The sequence below is a fragment of the Sarcophilus harrisii genome, chromosome 2 (assembly GCF_902635505.1).
Source record: "Sarcophilus harrisii chromosome 2, mSarHar1.11, whole genome shotgun sequence".
Lineage (NCBI taxonomy): Eukaryota > Metazoa > Chordata > Mammalia > Dasyuromorphia > Dasyuridae > Sarcophilus > Sarcophilus harrisii.
The window spans coordinates 151,059,927-151,082,947 of record NC_045427.1 but is presented as its reverse complement, the minus strand read 5'-3'; the positions used below and the strand labels follow the sequence as shown (position 1 = coordinate 151,082,947).

Genomic DNA, 23,021 nt, shown 5'->3' with positions numbered 1-23,021 from the left:
GACTTCTACCTATGTAATAATGGTAGAAAAGAAGTATTAAACTTGCTGCCCTCAAGATTCTAAAAGCATGATCCAACCAGATTATAAAGAAATTGAAAAATGTTTAACACCACCACCAACAACAAAAACATGACACAACATAAATAATAGGCAGATAACATTGATTTGTGATTTTCTAATTGTAGAAAATTATAATCTTCTATTGTAAGGTAAGGATCCATATTTTTTTTTTGCTGAAGCAATTAGGGTAAAGTGATTTGCCCAGGGTCACACAGCTAGGAAGTGTTAACTGTCTGAGGCCAGATTTGAACTCAGGTCCTGACTTCAGGGCTGGTACTCTATCCACCTAGCTGCCCCTAAGGATACGTTTTTATAAGAGTTTGAATCCACCATTATAGACTGAATCTTTTTGATAAGGAGAAACTTTCTCACTGTAACCAGGCCATTACAGATGCCTAGTAAACCCTGAATAGCAGCCTTCAACATTTTTTAATGAATAAAATTGTGTAGATCTTTCAATTTCAATGGTCTCTTTACTTGAACCCCATGATGGAAATGGAAAGAATCCTATGGAAATCCAGTCCTCTGGCTCTCTTTACCCCATCAATTTAGAAATCATTTGTATAAGTTTATATTAAAATGGCTATTGTATAATCATAATTATTAATCTATTATGATAAGATTAAGTGGGGGTTACCAAACCTATGATTTCATTGACATTAGGAATCCCTGTCTATTAACAACTCAATAACTGTATTGCAACAATTCATATTATATATCAAAGGTAGAACTTGAAGCCAGTTCTTCCTGACATCTAAACCAGTTTTAGATTCATGATACTATACTGCTTCTCAATAATTACCATGCTCATCTCAAGTCATCTTCTAAATAAGGACCTTCTTGACTTTCCTAGTTATTAGTACTTCCCCATTCCAAATACTGTTACAGTTTGTATTTACTTCTCTGAATATGTATTCATTCAGACTAGTGGAAAATAAGCTTCTTGAGAGTAAAGGCCGTTTCATTCTTGTCTTTGTGTCACTAATGCATTGCACAAGGCTTGGTATATAACAGGGACTTAGTAAATTCTTGTTGAATTGAATTGATTAATATGGCTCCAATTTCTAGAATTCTTTAAGGTTTACAAACCAGTCTCCTAAGTATTTTAAGTATCCTACTATAAAGAGAGCAGTCCAAGTGCTGTTTTTCCTACTTTACAGATAAAGAAACTGAGCCTCAGAAATGTTAAAAGACTTGCCCAATGATTGCTGAATCTGGATATAGAATCCACTCTTCATATTCTAATAAAATAATAATAATTAAGCAGGGACAGAGTCAAGAGAAATGGCAGGAACTTGCCTGAATTCTCCCAAATTCACTTCCAAACAACTTTAAATAATGACTCAAAACAAATTCTTGAGAGAGAAGCCACGAAAGGACAGAATGATGCAATTTTCCAGCCAAAGACAACTTAGAAGATTGATAGGAAAACTGTCTCACACTGAGATAAGAACGGAATGTTGTTCAGCTCAGGTTGTGCCAATTCAGGCAGAACCCCAGCAAACCAGGAGCAGGCCTTAAGAGTGACAGAATTAGTGGCTGCAGTGGCTGCTTTGGGAGCTCTCAGCCTGGAAATGGAAAAGGATGTGGACAGCTAATTAGAAGGAGATTACATAGATCATTTTGCTGGTACTAAGTGCATGACTCTTTTACATTGCCCATACTCGGATTTGGATCAAAGTCCCAGGATGAGGAGGAGTCCTAGAACACCAGAGTTTGTGGCTCTGAGACCCTGGTTTCAGGGCAGAAATATCCTTTTTTGTGACCATTATTTGTGGTCATTTTCAGACCAGAGCAAAAACCAGAGGAGTAGTAAACACACCTCTCCTTAGATCATACCACCTTGTAAGAACTGAAAGCTTACAGACCCCCCTCTGAACTAGCTGTGAAAACACAGTCACACAAAAAAATCTGAAGCTTGGATCAAAGCCTCTTCCAGCCCAGGAACAAAGCCCAAATTTAATATAAAGTTAAAACTCAAAAAATGTGCTGGAAAATAAACAAACAATAATAGCAACAAAATGCTGACTATAGAAAGTTACAGTAATGACAGAGAAGATCTAAACACAAACTCAGAAGATAAAAAATTCAAAACTGCTACAACTAAAGCCTCAAAGAAAAATGTGAATTGATCTCAAACTCAAAAAAAATTTCTGCAAGAGCTCAAAAAGGATTTTTAAAATTGTATGAGTAGAGGAAAAATTGGGGAGGGGGAATGACAGTGATGAAAAAAATCATTTTTTAAAAAAGTTAACAGCTTGGTAAAGTACACATGTACACACACACACACACACACACACACACACACACTTGCAAACAACTGAAGAAAATAATACCTTAAAAACAGAATAGGCCAAATTGTAAAAGAGACCAAAAAAAAAAATCCCAGTGGAGAAAAGAACAAACAGTTAAATGGAAAAAGAGGTACAAAAATTCACTGAAGAAAATAACTTTTTAAAAAACAGAATTGGCCAAATAGAAAAGGAAACACAAAAGTTCACTGGGAAAAAAATTACTTAAAAATTAGAATTCCAGCAAGTAAAAGATAATGATTCTATGAGACATCAAGAAGCAATAAAATAAAATCAAAACAATGCAGGGGAATTTTAACTATCTCTTTGGAAAAACAACTAACCTCGGAAATTGAGCAAGGAAGAATAATTTAAGAATTATTATTGATAAAAAAGAGCCTAGATATCATCTTTCAAGAAAGTATTGAGAAAAAATTCCCTGAGATTCTAAACCATAAAATAAAATAGAAATCAAAAGAATTCACTGATCATCTCCTGAAAGAGATCTTAAAATGAAAACTCCCAGAAATATTATAGTCAAATTCCAGAACTCCCAGATCAAGGAGAAAATATTACAAGCAACCAGAACAAAACAATTTAAATATTGTTTAAAATATTTCAGAATCAGAAAAAGCACCTATTATATACAAAATGCTGTACTACATAGAAGAAGGTATTACAAAAATAAGTAAGTCATAGCTCTTAGAGAGACGCACTGTAGAGGAAATATGACAAAATACACAAATGGAGTACAAGGTATCATGGGATAAATGCATCAGGATATATTCTTCTTATTAACATTAAATATATTGATTGTTAATTATTAAATTGCATATTTTAAAATATATATATACATATATATAGCTCAAGATTTCCCTTCCCAATATTTATTTCACCAAATGAACAAATTCATAATCAGTAATTAATCTTATCTTGAATTGGGAAGGAGGGGGAATTTTTGCATCTATTGGCTTTATGCTTCTCCCCATCCTCAGTCTTTATCAAATGATTTCCTATCTCTTTACACTAGCCTTTCCCCAGTAAGGGGAAACATACATTTTTATCTAACTTATGCTCCAAAATCTCTTTTAATTGTTCTCCTAAGGGCAGCCCTTCTCCTGAAAAGTCATATTTTGTTGCAGTTGTACTCTAGGTGTTGTGATTTTCTTCCTAGGCTTTGGAAATGGCATTCCCATAAATGACCAAGTAGTCCCTTGACAAAAAGAAAATGCCTATATGAAGGATTTAAAACCATGGAATATTCTCACTGGGGGGAGTTATGGTGCATTTCTCTTTCATTTCAAAACATGGTTTCCTTTTTTTTTTTTTTTTTTTTTTTTTTTTTTTTTTTGATCCTCTCCAGAGACTCACCATAAAGTACATGTGAATGTTACACTTTAGGCTTTTAACTTGAAAGTCAATAACTTTTTTGCTATAGCACACAACAGAATGCTTGATCTCCTAAAAAGGTTTAGATTCTGAAAATACTGGTTTCCAAGGAAAGAGATGAACTTCCCAATACTGTTAGCCAATCAGAGTAGAGTTTCTTTGTAGCAGAAAATGGAAAATCATGGCTGTAAAAAAGGAAGAAGACATAGTCATATCTGCTCTGTCATTTGGGTTGAGTGGCCATAAAAACGGAACTTATTAAATATATATTAGCCTCCTTATTGGTTTTCCTTTTATGACTCAGTTTTAAATAAACCACACACTGAGACTTGAGGTGAATCCTTTCATCTCTGCATTTCAATTCCACCTTAATAAAAGGAGTCTGTAGCTTACCAAGTTATCATGAGGATCAAACAAAATCATGTATATGAAAATGCTTTGAAAATGTAGCATGTTATACAAATACATGATATTCAATATTCTGTATTCATATAGGGAAATGTAATCATACCCATATCAGTGACATAGAGTCTAATTCAGAATCACTGTATACCCTGTTAGCACATTAAACTAACAATGGTTATTATTAGCTTCATCACCTAAACACAAAGCTTCAATTGATAACAGTTATGATTTGAAACTTTATAGGATTCTTTAATACCTTTTCCTCTTTTAGAATCTATAGCATTTTGACTTAGAATAGTACACAAGTATGTATAGGGAGACAGTAAGGTTTTTGTTCTGGCCAAAATACAACACAAAAGCCAAAGCGCTGTTGTTGTTACTGTTGCTGGGGACATATATATACATAATGAAGGTAAGAATGTGGGCTCAAAGTTGTGACAATGCTTTAAACCTGGGGTATCCCTTCTGAGTGCCAGTGTATTTTTGAGAAGAAATGCCCTGAGACCTCTACAGATATAAACAGCAACATTTTGTTTAGATTTTCTTCAACTGAAAAAGAGGCACTTATAAATAAATGTTCTACTTTAAAATACTCTTGAGGATAGAGGTAGGAATTGGGGAATTGATATACTATAGATCAGACAACTGAAGAAAATCCTTTCATGTATTTATTTATTGTATTCTAAATTACATAATAAACTCCTTAAGGGCAAGGGCCTCAAAGTCTCAGGATAGGACCTTTATAACAACTGGAAATGTGCCTTCCAAGTTAAAAATAATAATCCCTTTGTGCTCTGCCCTTGTCACACTTCATCTGTAGTATAAAGTTTATTTTTGGGCACCAGGTTTTATAAAGCTCGTCGACAAGCTAGAGAATGACCTGAGTGGGGCAACTAAGGTTCATGTCATATGAGAATCATTTGAAGGAACCGGGCATTATTTCCCTCCACTATATCACATTGAGTAGCTTAAATTAAGGACAACAATCATGTTAATCTAAAACAATGATCAAGTGTACACATTGTATGCAGTATTTTTGCAATTATATTCCACTCCTTGGAACACAAAGTATCCAGATTTAATATTTGTAAATGATTCCCACAGGATTTTTTTTTGACTCATGGATGAATAACAGCAGAAGTATTGTAGTAAATATAAAGGAAGGTAAACTCATTCATCTGTATGTAAACTGACCATCTAATAGCTTGAAAACGGCTTTATTCGCTATTGCTTATACAGAAGGAGTCTGACTCCAAATTGGCAGAAAGGACGTGAGTACTTGGGTGTGGGTTACATGGAATTGGTGCTAAAGCTTCTTTGGGGTGAGACATATCTGGTATCCGACATTCCTCAGAAGAGATGGCAGAAAGACTTTGGAATATACAAACATTTAAGAGAAGAAAGTTCCCCAGTATGCTGCTGATTTCTAGCTTATGTTCCTAGAGTCTTCAGGCTGAGATCTTACCTTGCTTCCCTCTGAAGAGGTCATTCACTCATGTATCTGCTAATATATTATAATCTGCGTAAATTCTGTGGGCTCTCTTTGCTTGGATATGTGGCTTTATTCACTATTTGTGATGGTCTTTTATGTAACTAGCAGTTGGAAGAAAGGGGCTAGACTAGCAGGCAGAAGCCTTGGACTGACTTTCTTTAAAAGTGACTAGGAAAGTGGCTTTGTTTTAAACTAACTGAATTCCAAGACCATCAGAATTTGGAGAGAGAAAATTGGTATCAGCCACTTAGGCAACAATAACTCTCTTGGAGGTAGACAAGGGAAGAAACAAGTTATCTAGCCACAGTTCTTATGTTTTCCTCAAAACAGAAATAATAATCTTAGGAGAGAGATGGGCCAGATTATAGAGATATCTATCCATATCATTTACAACTCTATGCCTATACATTTAATCAAACCATATGGCCATTAATTTCTTACAAGGGCATATACACATGCACACACACTTTTTTATAAAGACTGACTCTTCCTATCTTGTCTATGATGTAAGTACAGAGGCTATTCATGAACCCAATCCCACCATTGATCAGTGCAATAGTTTTGACCTGCTCTGTTTTCACCTGGGCCACTTTGTCTCTCCTTAGGCAACAGATTGACCCCTCCTTCTCAGAGGCTCACCAGATTGATACTGGACTGAGTAAAAACATCTGATCAGCTTTAGTCATTATAACTCAGACCTCTGGAGCTATGAGATCCATAACTTACCTATAAAATGAGGCATTAGATCATATGACCTATGAGATCACTTCTGAATCTAGAGAAATGATTGTAGAGTATCCTAAATCCTAGTCTCATCTGTTGTACGAGGTGAGAAGATAAAGGACTTTTTCCCAGTTTCAGATATAGCCTGCAATATTCCTTAATTGTTTTTTAAAAATATATTGCAAAACAACATAGGTCATGTATATATAACATATAGGGGGTCAGAAATAAACAAAAGGAGGAGTTTCAAAGTCATAGGGTTCTTTTCAGTCAATCTGACCTTTTAAAAATTCTCATTAGGAACTAGACTTAGCTTTTTTTTTTTTAGTCCCTGTTAATTCTTTCTGGCTGACTAGTTAGTCATAAGCATTTTTAAAACACTGAAAACATAAAGACAAAAATGGTACCTGCTATGAAGGAACTTGCATTCTAATTAGGAACACAACATGCAAAAAATTGAATAAAAATATATCCAATGTAAATTAAAGGTAATTTCAGAGACAGTAGTAAGATGAAAGAAGAGAGGACTAAATAGAACTCCTTCAGAAGGTAGATTTCAGCTGAATCCTAGAGTGTTATCTGGGGAAACCAGGAGGCAAAGGTAAATAGGATGAACATTTAAGGCATAGAGTATGTGGAGAACAGTAAAGTGTAAGAAGAATAGAAAAAAATAAGAAGCAACTACACTATTAATGGCTTAAAAACTAAACTGGTGGCTTTATATTTCATCCTTGAAGTAATAAATAGCCAGTAGAGATCATTATAAGTGGAGGGTAGCGTCCTCTTTAGGAAGATCACTTTGACAGCTAGGAGGAGGAGGATAGATTACAGTGAGACCTGCAAAAAACATGCTTGCAAAAAGTCCAGCACACTGCCCTGAAGCTTTCACCCAGATTGAGACACCATCTTGACATCCTGCTATGTCCCCTTACTAACAGCAATTTTTCCTTACAGAATCACTTCCTGTATTCTTCTCATCATGTTTCTGGAGCTGGGCATCATTATGACTAGCTTATTGATAAGGTTTTGGTAAAAGGTCAATCCTGGGTCTGATCAATGTGGATATTTTTTTAATTTTGTTCCTGCCACATGTTCCCCTCTAAATCTTATGAAATTGATTCGTGCTCAGATGTTTTTCAGAGGGAGTATCTTTGGAAATTCCAAGTTTCCTATTAATAAAATGTCATGTATCCACCCTGTTCTTGACCCCCATTACTGTTTCTCCACCAATAATTGAGATAGTCATATTTAAAGTCACCAAGTTTAGAAAATAACTAGAGAGAATATAGATAAATATACTTAAAGAAAAATGACAAACTATGGCACACACAATTAATCAGTTCTGGCTATATAAAGACGGATGAGGGTTCAAGAAAGTGCAAAGACTGACATTTGTGAATGGAGTGATTTCAGAATTTCTGAAGGAAATCAGAAATCTGTAGATTTATATTCATATCAGACAAGAAAGAAGAGGTTGCAAGGACATCTTCCAAATTGTGGAAAGGTCCCCCAGTGAAGGATTTAGTCTTTGAAGACTCTTTTTAAAAATCAAATCAATAAGTATTTATTAAGTACTTTCATTTTGACAGAATCAGAATTTGAAAGTTGGAAGAGACCTCTGGCCAGTGAATACAAGCTATATAAAAAGGAATCCCCACTATAACATACCCAGTAATTTGTCATCTGTTGACTTTCATTCAAGGAATGGGACTTTCAAGGAAGGAGAGACCCTCCATCTCTTTCAAACAAATCTAATGATTGGGAAATTTTGCCTGACATCAAATCTAAATTAGCATCTTTACAGCCTCCACCCATACCACCTGGTTCTTCCCTCAGGAATCAAATAGAACAAGCCATATCCCTCTCTCCATGATGGCCTTTCAAATACATAAACACAGTTATTTTGCTCCTTTAATTCTTCTCATCTTTGGGCTGATTTATCTATGGTCCCTTCCAGATTTATCCTCTATCCTATATTCCTATATTTATAGGAATCCTATAATCCTAATTTAAAATATAATTCAATTTAGAGGGGAGAAAATATTCATTTTTCTTTCTAAAAGGACATTTAAAAATCAAGCAAGCTGACATAATGTCAGCTCTAAAAATTCAACTCAATTCAGTTTAGCAAGCATCTATTAAATGCCTACTATTTGCTAAACCTTGTGCTAGCCACTGGGGAGATACAAATACAAAAGTGAGACAATTGCTGTTTATGTTCTACTAAACTGATGGATTACCTAATGCTTCCTCCTAGAAGATACAAATGTATAAAAGCAAGATGGCTCAATGGATAGAGCTGAATTTGGAATTAGGAAGACAAGTTCAAATGTTGCCTCAAACATTTTACTAGCTATGTGAATCTAGGAAAATCATTTAAATTTACTCATCTGTAAAATGCAGTAATAAATAATCACTTCTAAATCCCAGAATAGTTATGTGATACAAACAAGATAATATATGTAAAGGACTTTACAAGTTTTAAAGTACTATATAAATATTAGCTGTTATCTACCCCAATGTATAAAAATTCAAATTTCTCTGACTTTGTTAGTATGGATACCTATACCACAAACTACTAAGTGGTCTTCAGGAATTGCTAAGAGTAAAAAAAAAAAATCAACCCTCTGTTAGCCAATCTAGTGATGAGTCTTTCTTATCTAGGTCTTCAGAAAGTAGACCTTCAGTTTATCTTGGTAGGACCTGCCAGAGCTTCTATTGAACTGGCTCTGATGAATCTTGAAAAATTCAATATCAGTCAATCAACAAATGTGTATTAAATGCCTTTGATATAATAGGTAGGATGGTAATTCCATGATAATAATTATAGTTCACATTTGTGTGGCTCTTTAAGATTTGCAAAGGATGAAGTGATAGTATTAATAGTAATTGAGATGATGGTGGTGGTGATGGTAACAATGGTAATTGTGGTGAAGGAAGTGGGTAAGAAATGAGAATTTAAATACAAAGAATGAAACAATCCTTCTCACAAGAAGCTTATATTCTAATGGGGGAGGCTAGTAAATATATAAGCATAAAGAACATAAATATGAGATATTTATTCATCTCATATTTATGCTTTTTCTGTTTATATATATATATAAAGTAATTTAAGCAATATAGTTACAAGGAGGGCACTAAAAGTTGACTTTAATGTAGAAGATAGTGTCTGAGCTACATGTCAAAGAGAAGGATTCTGTGAAGGGAGGAAGGTACAGATTCACAGCATTTGAAATGCCCAGAACAAAAGCATGAATATAATAGATGAATACCACAAAGAAGAATCAAAGTAGACCTTGAGTAGGACTTTATGAAGCCTGATTCCTGATTGGACAGAGATTATTGTATATAGGTTTGATAAATGCTAGTTGTGTCTATATGTAATAATCTCTGAACAGAACAACTGTTTTAATAACCAAGTAAAATTGATAAGAAGTTATTAGTGTCAAAAATGTAATTAAATTCATGTTTGATATGCTTTATTATGTAGATATTGCTTATGCTTTGGGATCCTATGCATTGCTGAAGCATTTTATGTGCTTAGAAACACTACTATTCTGAATATATAGCCAAATTTTTATTTTCAAAATGGAAAATTAAGACAGCCAAATAATTAAGCTCCAATTGTTTTATTTCTAAATGTTAAGATAAAGTGCAACTGGATCATTGTTGGCTTGTTCTCTTTTGTTTTGTTTTTGTGTGTGTGTATGTGTTGGATTATTTTAAATAACTCCCTCGGCTCACCTCTTCTCTTGCTGAAAAAAAGATCTGGCCTAAACATCAATGTGTTCTAAGCCTGAATCTCTTAAATTCATTTTTTAAAAACATCACTCTACCGTAGCATTGAAGTAATTTTTATTGTGTTTAATTCTCCATGGCAGTGGAATTGATACATGAGCATTCCTTGCACCTGTGACTATGTCCTTAATTTGATATCCAACTCCAAGCTTGATTCACAGAAAAGACTTAAAATAGAATGTGACTGACAGAATAGCTCAAGCCAGATGAGACCTTTGCAGTAATCTTATTAACCACACTCTCAGTTCCCAGTATTTTGGTGCTTACAGCTCGCTGAAAATCTCCCTGGAGAAGAGCATGGCACTGAACATGGAACTGAAGAGGTGGTCTATATTCAAGTTTTCAACCACAAAAAATACACACAAGGCATCTTAATAGGAACTCCTCCCCTCCCCCATGTCTTTGGGAATATGCATACCACCCTAATTAATAATTAGCAATTAGCCATTGCTATTGTGGGACCTTCATTCTCAGTCCAATGGTAGGTGCAAGTAGAAATTAAGAGAAGAAATATTGCCAAAGACTCTCTGTCACATAAAAGGATAGAGTTATCTTTGGAAAGTCAAAGAAACTTGGCTCCCCTATTATCTAAATGAGAACAAAACTCTGACCAAATCTATCTCCAGAGTCCTGTACTGTAAACGCATTGGCTTTTTTTTCCACTTGGAGACTTTGAACATCTTAGTTTTTACATAGAATCATAGGAACATGGAACATCTGTGCCCCATTATCTTTGTTACCAGTTTTTTGTCTGTATGGAAATCAGCATCTTTACTGCAATAATGTTCCAGTCACCAAGGCTTAACATAATAATTTATGTATTATTCCAGGCACTGGCTGCTTCCAAAAGCTCAAGCTCAAAAACCAAATACATGATCTTAGCTTGTCTGGGTCCTGAAACTTCCTTGTACTTACTAGCTTAAGCTTCAAATAGACAGAAACTTTATCATTGTCATGATATCTTAAGTCCCACTTACTTATCTCCTTGAAGCCTCTTCTTAGTATTCTAGCATTCCATGTTTGCTTCCTTCTTTCTTTCGACTACTAACAGCCAACAATGTATAGTCCTGTATTTAATTGACTCATTTCTGTGATCAATTTGTTCTTATGGACTGGGTTCTCTCCCTAATTAGAGAGTGTTCTCTGATAGCAGAAATCATGTCATACTTTTAAAAATTCCCTTAGTACTGTGTAGAGCACATAACAGATGCTCAAGCTATTATAATCTGAAGTATTGAAGGGATGCCCAAAGCAAAATATCTTTCCCTCTTGCCTGTGAGGATGGATAAAATTCCTAACACTGGATTTTTTACTTTTTTTTTCAGTTATGGAATTGCCTCCAGACGGTCCCTTTTAAATTCTATGTTTAATACCTAAAAAGGAGTTATTACACATTAGCATCTATCCATGAGTTGTCCCTTTATCATATTGGGAATTTGCTCATCTGTTTACATGTGGCAGACTCCCCAATAGAATGCAAGCTCTTTGAGAACAGGGTCTATGTTTTAGAAGGAACCAGGGGAAGAAGATTAGCATAGAGCCTGGCATGTAGTCGCTTAAATGCTTTACAAATATTTCATTTGATTCTCATAATAACCATGGGATATATGTGCTATTATTATTATTCCCATTTTATAGCTGAGAAACCCGAGAAAGACTGAGGTAAGGTGACTCCCAGAATTACACAGCTAATAAAATCTGGAATCAAATTTTAACTCAGGTCTTCTAGACTCCATCTCCATCATTCTAGCCATCAAGCCACCTACTTGTTTTTAAGGAGGCATGGTACCAAAGGAAAGAAATTTCCAAGGCTGGACACCGATCCTGAAAAGAATGAAAACTATTTTAAGATTTATAAACCAAATTATAAACATCATGCGCTCCCTCTCAGTTTACAAGTGCAAGAAACTTTACACAGATATTTATTTCAAAACTAATTCCTTCCAGTATGTATATGTGGAAAATGTTAGTTAAAGAATAGTTTTATAACCTCAGTTTAAACATCAGTTTTTCTACTGACTCAATGTGATCCTGGACAGGTAATTTCATCTCCCTTAGTCTATTCTTTACTATTCTGTAATATGAGAGAATTGGATTAGATAATTTCTGGGGTCTCTTCCAACGTTAAACCTTCAATTCCATGATAATAATTATAGTTCACATTTGTGTGGCTCTTTAAGATTTGCAAAGGATGAAGTGATAGTATTAATAGTAATTGTGATGATGGTGGTGGTGATGGAAACGATGGTAATTGTGGTGATGGAAGTGGTAGTGATAGCCGCTACCACTGACCTAGCACTTTAAGGCTTGGAAATGACTTCACATATATTGTTTCATTTAAGCCTCCCAACAACCCTCTAAATAGGTGATATTATCATTCCCATTTTACAGTTTAGAAAACTAAGTCCCAGCAAGGTTAAATAGCTTACCAATGGTGAGTCTGTGGACCTCACAGTCCTGCCATCTGCAAGATCATAGGACTTTCCCATCAAACTTGCAGATGAAATCTTGCACCCATGTACCTCTTCTGCTTTTCTGTTTGTATCCACAGCACTTTACATAATCCTTTGCACTTTCTATGTGCTGAACCAATGCTTTATTCATTCATACTCACAAAACAGCTCAATTAAGCAGTAGTTGTGAATTTTGAATTTAGTTTTTCCTTTTCCAGAACTAACACAGCACTTCTTTCTTCATTTATGACCAACCAATAAACAATTAAGTTTCTACTTGTTGGAAGCTGCTGAGGTCTTTATATTACTATGTGCTGGGCACTGAAGATACAAAATGACAAAAAATGAACCAGCTATCTGCCCTCTAAAGTTCGTATTTTTTTAAAGGCAAATGTAAATAAAAAGTAATTTCAGTGGAAAATCATTCACAGCTTGGAGAATAAAAATGTTGGCATGCTTGAGTTAGGCTTTGAAATAAGCATTAATCGTGGTATGTTATGTCCAACTCTGTGACTCCTTTTGGGGATTTCCCAGCAAAGATACTGGAATGCTTTGCCATTTCTTTTTTTTTTTTTTTTTTTCATTTTACAGATGAGGAAACTCAGGCAGTGATAAGTGACTTGCCCAGAGTCCCACACTAGAAAGTGTCTGAAAACAAAGATTTCAACTCAGGTCTTCCTGAGTCCATGTCTGGTGCTCTATCTACCATGTCACTTAGATAAAGTTTAATTAGAAGGGCAAACATCTCACAAATTAGCACAGGAAGCAATGGAAACAAGATCTGATTAGCAGAATTTGACTCTCAGATAACTTTTCGTGATCATCTCTCTTACTTGAAGCACAGTACACTAACCCTGAAGGAAAATATTTACAATGAGAGAATCTTACAGTAGGTTATGGCCATAGGGTTAATCTGGAAGAATTTTTACTGAATGTGACTCCACACTAAAATCACAGAGCAACTGTGGTGATAGCTTCTCAATGCTCTAAGGAAAAGACTTTGATTCTGTACATATTGTCTTTCTGAGATAGAAGAATGAATGAAATAATGTCTGTAAATTACTTTGTTCTCCTCAGAGAAAATTCTACAAAAATATCACTAACTTTTTATCTACAATAATGGAGTCAGCAAAGGCACAAATAATAGAAATCTATAGATAGTATGGGAAGTTTGTAGGAGTTTTTTATTGTTAATTTCAACTTCCTGCAAAACTTCTTACTGATTTAGTAAATATGTCTTGTCTGAGTCATATGTTATCTCCCTGCTCCCCGTTCATGTTGTAATAAAAATGATCTCTGGGGCTGTCTCCCTCTCAGGATCCTCCAAATCTTTTCCTGGTGTTGCTGCCTACCCTGAAGTCCAGTTTCTAAGTGTTCTTTCCCTCCCCAAAATATCTTTTATTTATTTATCCATGTATGTGTTGTATTCCTCAGTAGGGGGGGGAAGTAAAAGTCCCTTACTCTGAATAGCAGTATTCCTATCTATAAAATGGGAATAGTTATATATGACCTCTTCCCTTCACAGGATTGTTATGAGAAATAAGTGGGAGAAAAATGTATTTAAAGTACTCTGTAAACCAAGAGTTGACAACCTACACTTCTGGGAGCCAAATCTAGTCCACCACTTGTCAAACTAAAAAAAAAATATTTAAACATTTAAAATAAAATTGTATTATATTTTAAAAGGTAAAAATCATTCTTAAATTGTGAGCAGCTGGATTTGGCCCTCTGGCAACAGTTTACTGACCTTTGCTCTAAACTATAAATCATTATATAAATGTCAGTTATGAGGAGAAAGCTTTGTGTAGTGGCAAAAGCACTAAAGCAGGGCAGAGTCCCAAATATAGACTGTATGTGAATTTGGAAAAGTTATGTAATTCCCCTTGACCACAGTGTTCTCATTATATATTAGATCTGGAAGGGTCTCTCTCTCTCTCTCTCTCTCTCTCTCTCTCTCTCTCTATATATATATATATATATATATATATATATATGTGTGTGTGTGTGTGTGTGTGTGTGTGTGTGTGTGTGTGTGTTTTTATATACAGAGAGAGAGAAAGAGACAGACAGACAGATAGAGAGAGAGAGAGAGAGAAAGACAGACAGACAGAGAGTGTTTTTTCTCTTAGGCTGAAAGTCTTCCTTAAAAGAATTCTCACTCTCCAAAAAATCCTATAAACTAGTTCTAATCTACTACTTTTCTTTACAAAGATAACTATCAAGGTCAGATTTTTTTTCAAAAAATGAAAGCAAATGTCATATTAAATCAAATGTCTTTATTGTTTAATATTTATTATTAAACTTAAAATTTAATGAAAAATTAAGTTTTTATAAATATTTATTAAAGAAAAAGTGGTAGATATTATATGTAACTCAACACCAGGCAATATCAACTCAAAAATTAACATTAAAACTGAAAAATGCCTGGCTTTTTGTTCCAAAATTAATTGGCTACAAAAATATCTATCCTGCTAATACCTGAATAACTCCATTTCTAAGGTGATTGTTTAATTAGGCATTTATCTATTCATTCACTAGAAACATACATAGAATATGTACAGTGCTATGGGAGGGACACAGAGGAGAATGAAACTTGATTTCTGCCCTTTTATGGAATCTTCAATCAAACTAGAAAGGTAAAACATGTACACAAATAACTAAAAAATGTTATAAAGTAAAAGTGAAATAATAGAAATAAAAGTGTTATGTTGGGTCTTAAGAAGGAAAGATTATTTTCTACTGAGAAAGATAAGGTAGTTTCATATCATGGTCAAACCAACAAAAATTAATACTTAATATGAACTCTATTTGGACTATATGACATCTGCTATTCCACAAAATCTATAACAATTCTCAGATAAACATAATAAATTTAGAAAACACATCTCAGGTAAGTTTATTTCATGTTATCATTCTTTATCATAGGACAAGATCTTTGAAGCAACTATTCCCGCAGGATAAAAGAGGTTTCACTGACAAGTGTCAGATAAACAAAATGTAGCAGAATCTATAGGCATTTACCTTATCATTGACTGGTTTTCCCTCGATGTCTACTTTTTGTCAGTTTCCACACTTTTCTCCAGATTTCCAGAAAGACAAGGTAAATGGTTTCCTCAATCATGCCCCAGGGAATACACATGGCAGGACATGCCCCTGTACCATCTTCTCCAGTGAGCAAAGTTACAGAATGAAAAAAAAAAAAAAATGAATGAAAAGCATTTAGTAAGCATTTACTATATACCAAGCAAAGTTAGGAATACAAATACAAAAGTATAACAATAACTGCCTTGAAGGAGCTTAAATTTTAGTGGAGAAAACGTATATGAGAATCAAAAGATTGTTAGTGATAAGTAACAGTAGAGCAGCCCATTGGCGCACCCTTTCCAGAGACAATAGTTCTGCTGATTGGATTACAGCTCTCAGAGGAAGAAGTAGAGTGTGAGAAGATAGAGTACAGAAACAGGGTTAAAAATGGACCAGAATCAAGTGGTTCATCTTTTCCCAGGCCAGTGATCTGGTTCAATGGTGGAACAAAAGTAGGTATGGCAGAACTGAAAAAGAACAGGAGAAGATAAAAATGTACTGGCCTAAGAAAGAGACAGAATGGCTACCCTCAAGAATTGTCTCTAGTAATCAGGCTTGGAAGGTAGAACAAGGAGGAACAAGGCATTACATACTATCCAAGGTCCCTTCAAGGTTTAAAATATTGTGATTCTAATGTGCCTGTTGAATTAGACAGTGTAAAGGGTTATGTTTGAAGAATGTATATCACTCTGGACCCAAAGTCAGGAAACTCGAGTTGAAATCCAGCCTCATACCTTATTGGCTCTGTGACTGAGCAAATCATTTAATTTCTGTCTGCCTCAGTTTCCTCATCCACAAAATGTAGGTAATGAGATATTCACCTCCCATGGTCATTATAAAGATAAAATAAGATAATATTTGTAAACTCTTTGCAAACCTTAAAGCACTATATAGATGTTAATGTTATTACTCTGTGCATAGAAATATTAACAAATATAGCTGAATAATGATGATAAGTGTACCTTTAGGGACATAGAGAATGGCTAGAAAAGAAGATATGGGCAGAAAAACTAAGTCAGTCTCCTCTCTGAAGTGGTGCCAGATCTCTGCTCTAAAATTAATAAAAATTATGATATAGCAGCAAGAATGCTTATGAGCCAGAAATCTTGGAAGTTCAAATCATGTCTTTGTCTCTTCCCACCTATGTGATTTTAGTTAAGTTATTTAATCTGGGTTTCAGTTGATTTATTTATAAAATGAGAGAGATGGACTAAATAAGTTCTATGGTTGTAAAAACAAATTTCCAGGATTTTACAGTTGTATAATTACTTCCCAAGAAATTAATTTGGCTGCAGAAATTTTGTTTGCTACAAAGATTCAATTCACTTCAAATAAATTGTTATTAAAGACCTGTTAAGGAATATGAAAGGAAAATTTATAAAGGTCCTGCCCTCAAAGAGCTTACATGCTACTGAGGGATACAACACATACATGGATAAATAAATAAAAGATAATTTGGGGAGGGAAAGAACACTTAGAAACTGGACTTCAGGGTAGGCAGCAACACCAGGAAAAGATTTGAAGGATCCTGAGAGGGAGACGGCCCCAGAGAAAGAAAGATCAGAATGCCCAGAATGAAGATATCTCACTGCTGCAAAGCACCTCCAAGGCCATGGAATGCCGACCTATATCTGAAACAGAATTTCCTCTGCAAAAAATCTTTAACAGTGAGTCATCTGGCCTTTGCTAGAAGACCTACAGTTTGGGAAAGTGTTAGTTACACCAGTTTGGCTAGATCAGCCTCTTATGTTTGGGGAAGGGAACAGACTTTGTGTTATGATTCTTTGAATCCCTTTCCCAAGAAATTTATGTGAGATGTCAACATTTCTTTGAGATGTTGGTAGTTTTATGTTTTCTTCCATGTAACTGTTACAGTGTACTGTCTGCTACAGTAGCCAAAAGTAAAAACACTCTAGAATGGAAAGTATTTGTGTCCATTAAAATACGAAGGAAATGCCAAGATGGTACAAATAAAATAAACGTGAACCTCCCCATAATTCCCTGACAAATTTATTTCAGCCTCTTGGAAAAGGCCAGAATTATAGGTATTGTTCATTAAATACTGTGCAAAAGGAAAAATGGTTTTGTTTTGAAAGCACGATTATTTTTTCTCCTCTTGAACGGGAGGATTTATTCAAAAAATCTCTTGGAAAATGAGTAATTATTATAGTATTAATAATAGCCAGCATTTACATAGCACTTTAAGTTTTCAAAGTACTCTTACAAATGGGATCCCATTTGATCTTCACAACAATCCTAAAAGGTAGATACTATTTTATTTGCCCCTTTTTACAAATGAGGAAACTGAAGCAGACAGAACTTAAAAGACTTGCCTAGAGTCACATAGCCAGTCAGTGTATGAGATTGAATTTGAATTCAGGTATTCTTGACTTCAAATCCAAGATTCCAGATTTAAAATGAAAACAAACTGAACTGAGCAAATGGATGACAATCACAATTAAAATAAAATGTATAAAATGAATTCTAGAAATAAAAGAGAAAGATCCAAGATATCACTTGGACTGTTGCTGATTCCTAGAATTGTTAGAGGTCAAAGGTAACATAACATAACAACATATTGAATAAAAATGTGACTTTTTTTTAATGTGCACCATAAGAAATAATAACTAATGAAAACTAGGCCATATCTGGAATAAATTCTCTTTTCACTGCTGCCTCTTAGACATTTTTTTTTTTTTTTTGCTGAGGCAATTGGGTTAAGTGACTTGCCCAAGGTCACACAGCTAGGAAGTATTAAGTGTCTGAGGTCACATTTGAACTCAGGTCCTCCTGACTTCAGGGATGGTACTCTATCCACTGCATCACCTCATTGCCCCACCTTTTAGAGCTCAACTCAAGAGCTAACAGATACTTCATGTTTTTCCTCATCTGCCCAGCTATTAAAATATCCCCAATAACTTTGCATATATTTTTTAGTTATATTTATTTTGTTTTCCCTGATAAGAAGTATACTCCTTGAGAGGAAAGACTATTTAATTTCTTATCTTGCATACCTGGAACAGCACATATTTAGTAGATAAAGTGGAAGAATGTAGAGTTGGAGTTGTGATTTGATATGGCTCTAGTCTCCTCCCACAAAAAAAAAAATTCTCAATCAATAAACATTTATTAAGCACTGTTCCAGGCACCTAGAGACCTAAAGAAGATAGGGAACTTAATAGAGGTCACACTGAAACTGAATGACAATGTCTATATTTATACCTAAATCCCCTGACTTCAAATTCAGTATTTTTCCCACCACACTTTAGTTTGGGTATGATTTTTTAAACTGATTTAAATATGCACTATTCAATTAAAAAGCCTCAGTATTTTAAGGATCTGGGATTTTTTTTGTCCAATATCTTTAAACTCTTCCCCATAATAGATCACTATCCTTCTATAACAGCTCTAATATACTAGATAGCTATTTACTGAATGTCTCTGAACTGCTACATATTTTACACTCTAGTACAATGACTGAGAGATAAGGACCTTATCCTCAAAGAGTTTAAAATAAAAAAGAAACAATATTCCATTCTAAAGGGTGTTTTGTACTTGACCCAAGCATTATTCTGTGATTTCATCCTTCTTGAAAATAATAACCACTGACATTTACAAAGGGTGTTCTGAATGTCTTAGCATAAATGTGCTAAGACATCTGGGATACCCTGTGTAATCCTTGAAAGTTTACAAGGAACCACATTATCTCACTCAATTGACCTGATGAGGTAGGAACTTCACTATTATTAGTCTCCTTTTACATATGGGGAAACTGAGGCTCATGGATGTAAATTATTTACCCATGGTAAGTATCAGAAGCATTATTAGAAACCCTGTCATCCAGCCCATTTTCTGTTATATCCTACTTCTTTCTCAAATCCTTTTACCAGTGATATATGATCATGAATAAGAAAAGAAGTCAGGTAAAATTAGCCACAGAAAATACCTCCCTTATCTACATAGCAAATGGAAGTACCCATTAATGGAAAGGCATTAACCTAATTATTCATTTATGTTTCTATTTCAGATGTGTCTTTCACATTATTAGAATTCAAAAAGCCTGCGCTGGCTCTGGTCTCATGAACTATCAGAGTAATCAGGAACACTGACCCAGTTTTTGCACCACACTGTGCATTACAGCCCAGGATAGGTGGAAGAATTGAGGGGGGAATGATGAAGAAAAAAGGCTTTCTGATTCATTATTCCCTTTCTCAAGCCTATACAGTTCACCCCTGATTTAGTTCACAATAAGGAGTTTGGATCTAAAATGCCTGTTATAGACAACAACCTCATTTGCATTTCCATAGACTTTTAAGATTTACAAAACACTATGGTCACAATAATCATTTTACAGATTTTAGTACACAAATTTAATACGCCATTTTAAAAATCAGAATAGTGTGGCTCAGAGAGAATAAGTGACTTGTTCCTAGTCAAATAGTAAGATAAAAAACAATATAAATCCTTGCATCCTGATGCCAGATCCAAAACTTTTGTTAGAAAATGTGAGCACCTTGAGAAAAGGGATTGATATCTTCTTTGAACTGTTGTCCTTGTTACATAATACCATGCTTAGACACAGCATTTGACAAATAAAATGCTTGTTAGTTGACTACAGGATTCTGCTGTAGCCTGGAAGAAGTTGACATTAGCCATTCTCTTTTCACTTATTCCCAGATACGCTCAGATACCAGGATCAGAATACTCCTAAAAGCAATTGTTCATTTGTCCAGTACCCTGTGGATTAACCTACAATTTGAAAAAGACTCTAACAAGAGAGTGATGGTAGTTTCCCCTAGAAATTATATAAAAGCAGTAGCATTGTGGGAATATCCTCTTCCTGCTAAGTGAAGGTAGCCAGCAGAAAAAATGTATGTAGAAGTCACAGAATTGTAAGTACCCTTATTGATTTTAATCAACACTCTCATTTTAAAACTTTACCTTTCTTTGAAACCCTAGTGCTTGACACAGTGTCTGACCCATAGTAAACACTTCAGAAATGCTTATTGACTGACACCCAGTGAGATAAAGTGACCAAGCTCACACAATTAATTAATGACAAAGTCAGACCCAAAACACCTGTCTCCTGAATCTCAATCTAATCAGTGTTCTTTCAATTAAACAATTCAAATTACCCAGCTCTGCCAGAAACTTTCACAAAATGGCCTGCTCTGCCAAATAGAAATCAAATTAAAAGCTTCCCCTATTCCTTCCCAATGAATATTTATGGGTTTGACATATATGGATTATATATCTAGTCCCCAGCTACTAGAGTCTTTTTCCTGTGTTTCATCATGGCATGGAAATGATGGTGTTTGCTGTGTCTACAGAGTATAAGCTCTATATGTCATGGCCCCATGGCTTAAAGGGCATTTAGAGGACCAGATTGACTTAAACAATGTTACGCAGACTTCAAACAGAATTATTCTGACTCCAAATCAATAGTATCAAGCTACAAAGATTTTTGAGAACATGTCCATACCTGTCATCCAGTGGCTAAGTTTTGAGAGATCCGTCACTCAAAAACAAACAGATAGAATCTCCAGAGGATGTTCTCTTCTTTATATATATTTTTTTAATTCATAAGGACTGCTTACTGAGACTAGGATGAGTTGCTATCTGCATCAATAAAGGGAGTGTCCATAAAATGGTTATATGGTTGGTTGTTATCCTTTGTTCTCCAAGAGGATCAAAATGACATCACCATGTTAAAGTTGAGTTATAATGTGTGTAACTCACTGGCTAATCAGACTGTTATGAGCTCAGATTGCTCTGCCACAAGTCAAACACAAATAATCCCTATGAAAGGGAGAACCTATATCAAGGAAAACACAGGTCTTCTCAGTTCTTCTCTTCTTTTCTCTATAAACCTCCTCTGATCATGTAGGTCCTTTCCTGAAGTCTTAGACCAACTATATTCTATACTATTGAATTTAGTATTTAGCTCTCTAATCTTGTGTAGTTTACTGATTGTGTTTATCACTCATGTGTGTCCAGCTAAATTTTTCTTAATATCTAGTAGATTTTTTTTCAAATTGCAGAGAAACCTGTTTTAATTCAAGTTTTATTTTCAGTTCCATATTCTCTCCCTTTTCATTACCCCTCCTCCCCCCATTCAGAATGTAAGAGAGTTATGGATTGATTAGGAATGGTGAAAATGTTATACATGTTTTTAATTATATTTAAATTCAAAGATTGTGTCTCATCTATTAGTCTCATATAACTTTTTTCTCCCTTTCTCTCTCTCTCTCTCTCTCTCTTTCTCTCTCTCTCTCTCTCTCTCTCTCTCAAAGGTTGTGGCTCTATCTTCTTGGTGTCTCCTGAGAGATTCAACTTACTATACGTTGTCTGTCGTTGCCCTCATTGTGGTAAGTGTTGGAATTTTATCATTAGTAACTACTTTGGGCCACCTAGGATACCCAGTGGACTGAGTGCTGGATTTGTAATGACGAAGATTTGAATTCAAATTCTGACTCAGACACATACTGGATGTGTGACTTGAGTAAGGCACTTCAACTCTGTCAAAGTCAGTTTCCTTGGAGAAAGAAATGGCAAATCACTCCAGTATCTTTTTACCAAGAAAACTCCAAATGAGGTTATAAAGAGTTAGAAATGACTGACACCACCTCCATCTCAGTTCCCTCATCTGTAAAATGGAGATAATTGTACCTACTTCTCCAGATTATTATGAGGATCAAATATGGTAACAAGTGTAAAGCACTTTGCTAACTTAAAAACAAAATAAATGCTAGCTACTATCATTATTGTCCCATTTTGCCATGAATCTTTAGATGTCATAGCCATTTTCCAGAAGAGTGACATTTAAAAATACAGCTAAATCCAGTTCTCTTCAGCCAGTTCTGGAATTATCTCAGTGTTTAGAAATTATGGAGCCAATCTGCCAGAGACCAGGATTATAAGGAAAGTTTAAGAACACTGGCTAGAAACTCTGGAGCTAGAAGCAACTTGAGCAGCCAACTGGTCCAGTTTAATTTTATTCAATTTGATTCAACAAATATTTTTTAAGCTCCCACTTCATGCAGGGTACCATGTTGGGCACTGAGTATTCAAGATAAAAGTAAAACAGTCACTTGTCCTCAAGGAATTTACATTCTACCAAGGAATAGAAAGTGGGAGCAGGGGAAGATACAACATGTTTACCAATAAATACAATGTATATATATATATACTAATACCAAATAACATTAACAGGTAGAGAGAACTAATAGCTGGGGAAATCAAAAAAAGGCTTTTTGAAAGAAGAGAGTACCAGAGCTATGCTTTGAAAGAAATAAATGGGAGCAACTAGTTGGTGCAGTAGGTAGA

The 23,021-nt window shown here is 34.8% G+C and overlaps 1 protein-coding gene across 2 annotated transcripts in view; it reads left to right on the top strand.

Moving 5' to 3' along the window:
- SLC24A3 (solute carrier family 24 member 3) overlaps nt 1-23,021 on the top strand; it is a 721,614-nt gene that overhangs the window by 590,938 nt on the left and 107,655 nt on the right. For both annotated transcript variants that reach the window (XM_031951059.1, XM_023494858.2), the window contains exon 7: nt 21,989-22,063. In XM_031951059.1, coding sequence (XP_031806919.1) covers nt 21,989-22,063 — 75 coding nt within the window. The remainder of the gene's footprint in view (nt 1-21,988; nt 22,064-23,021) is intronic.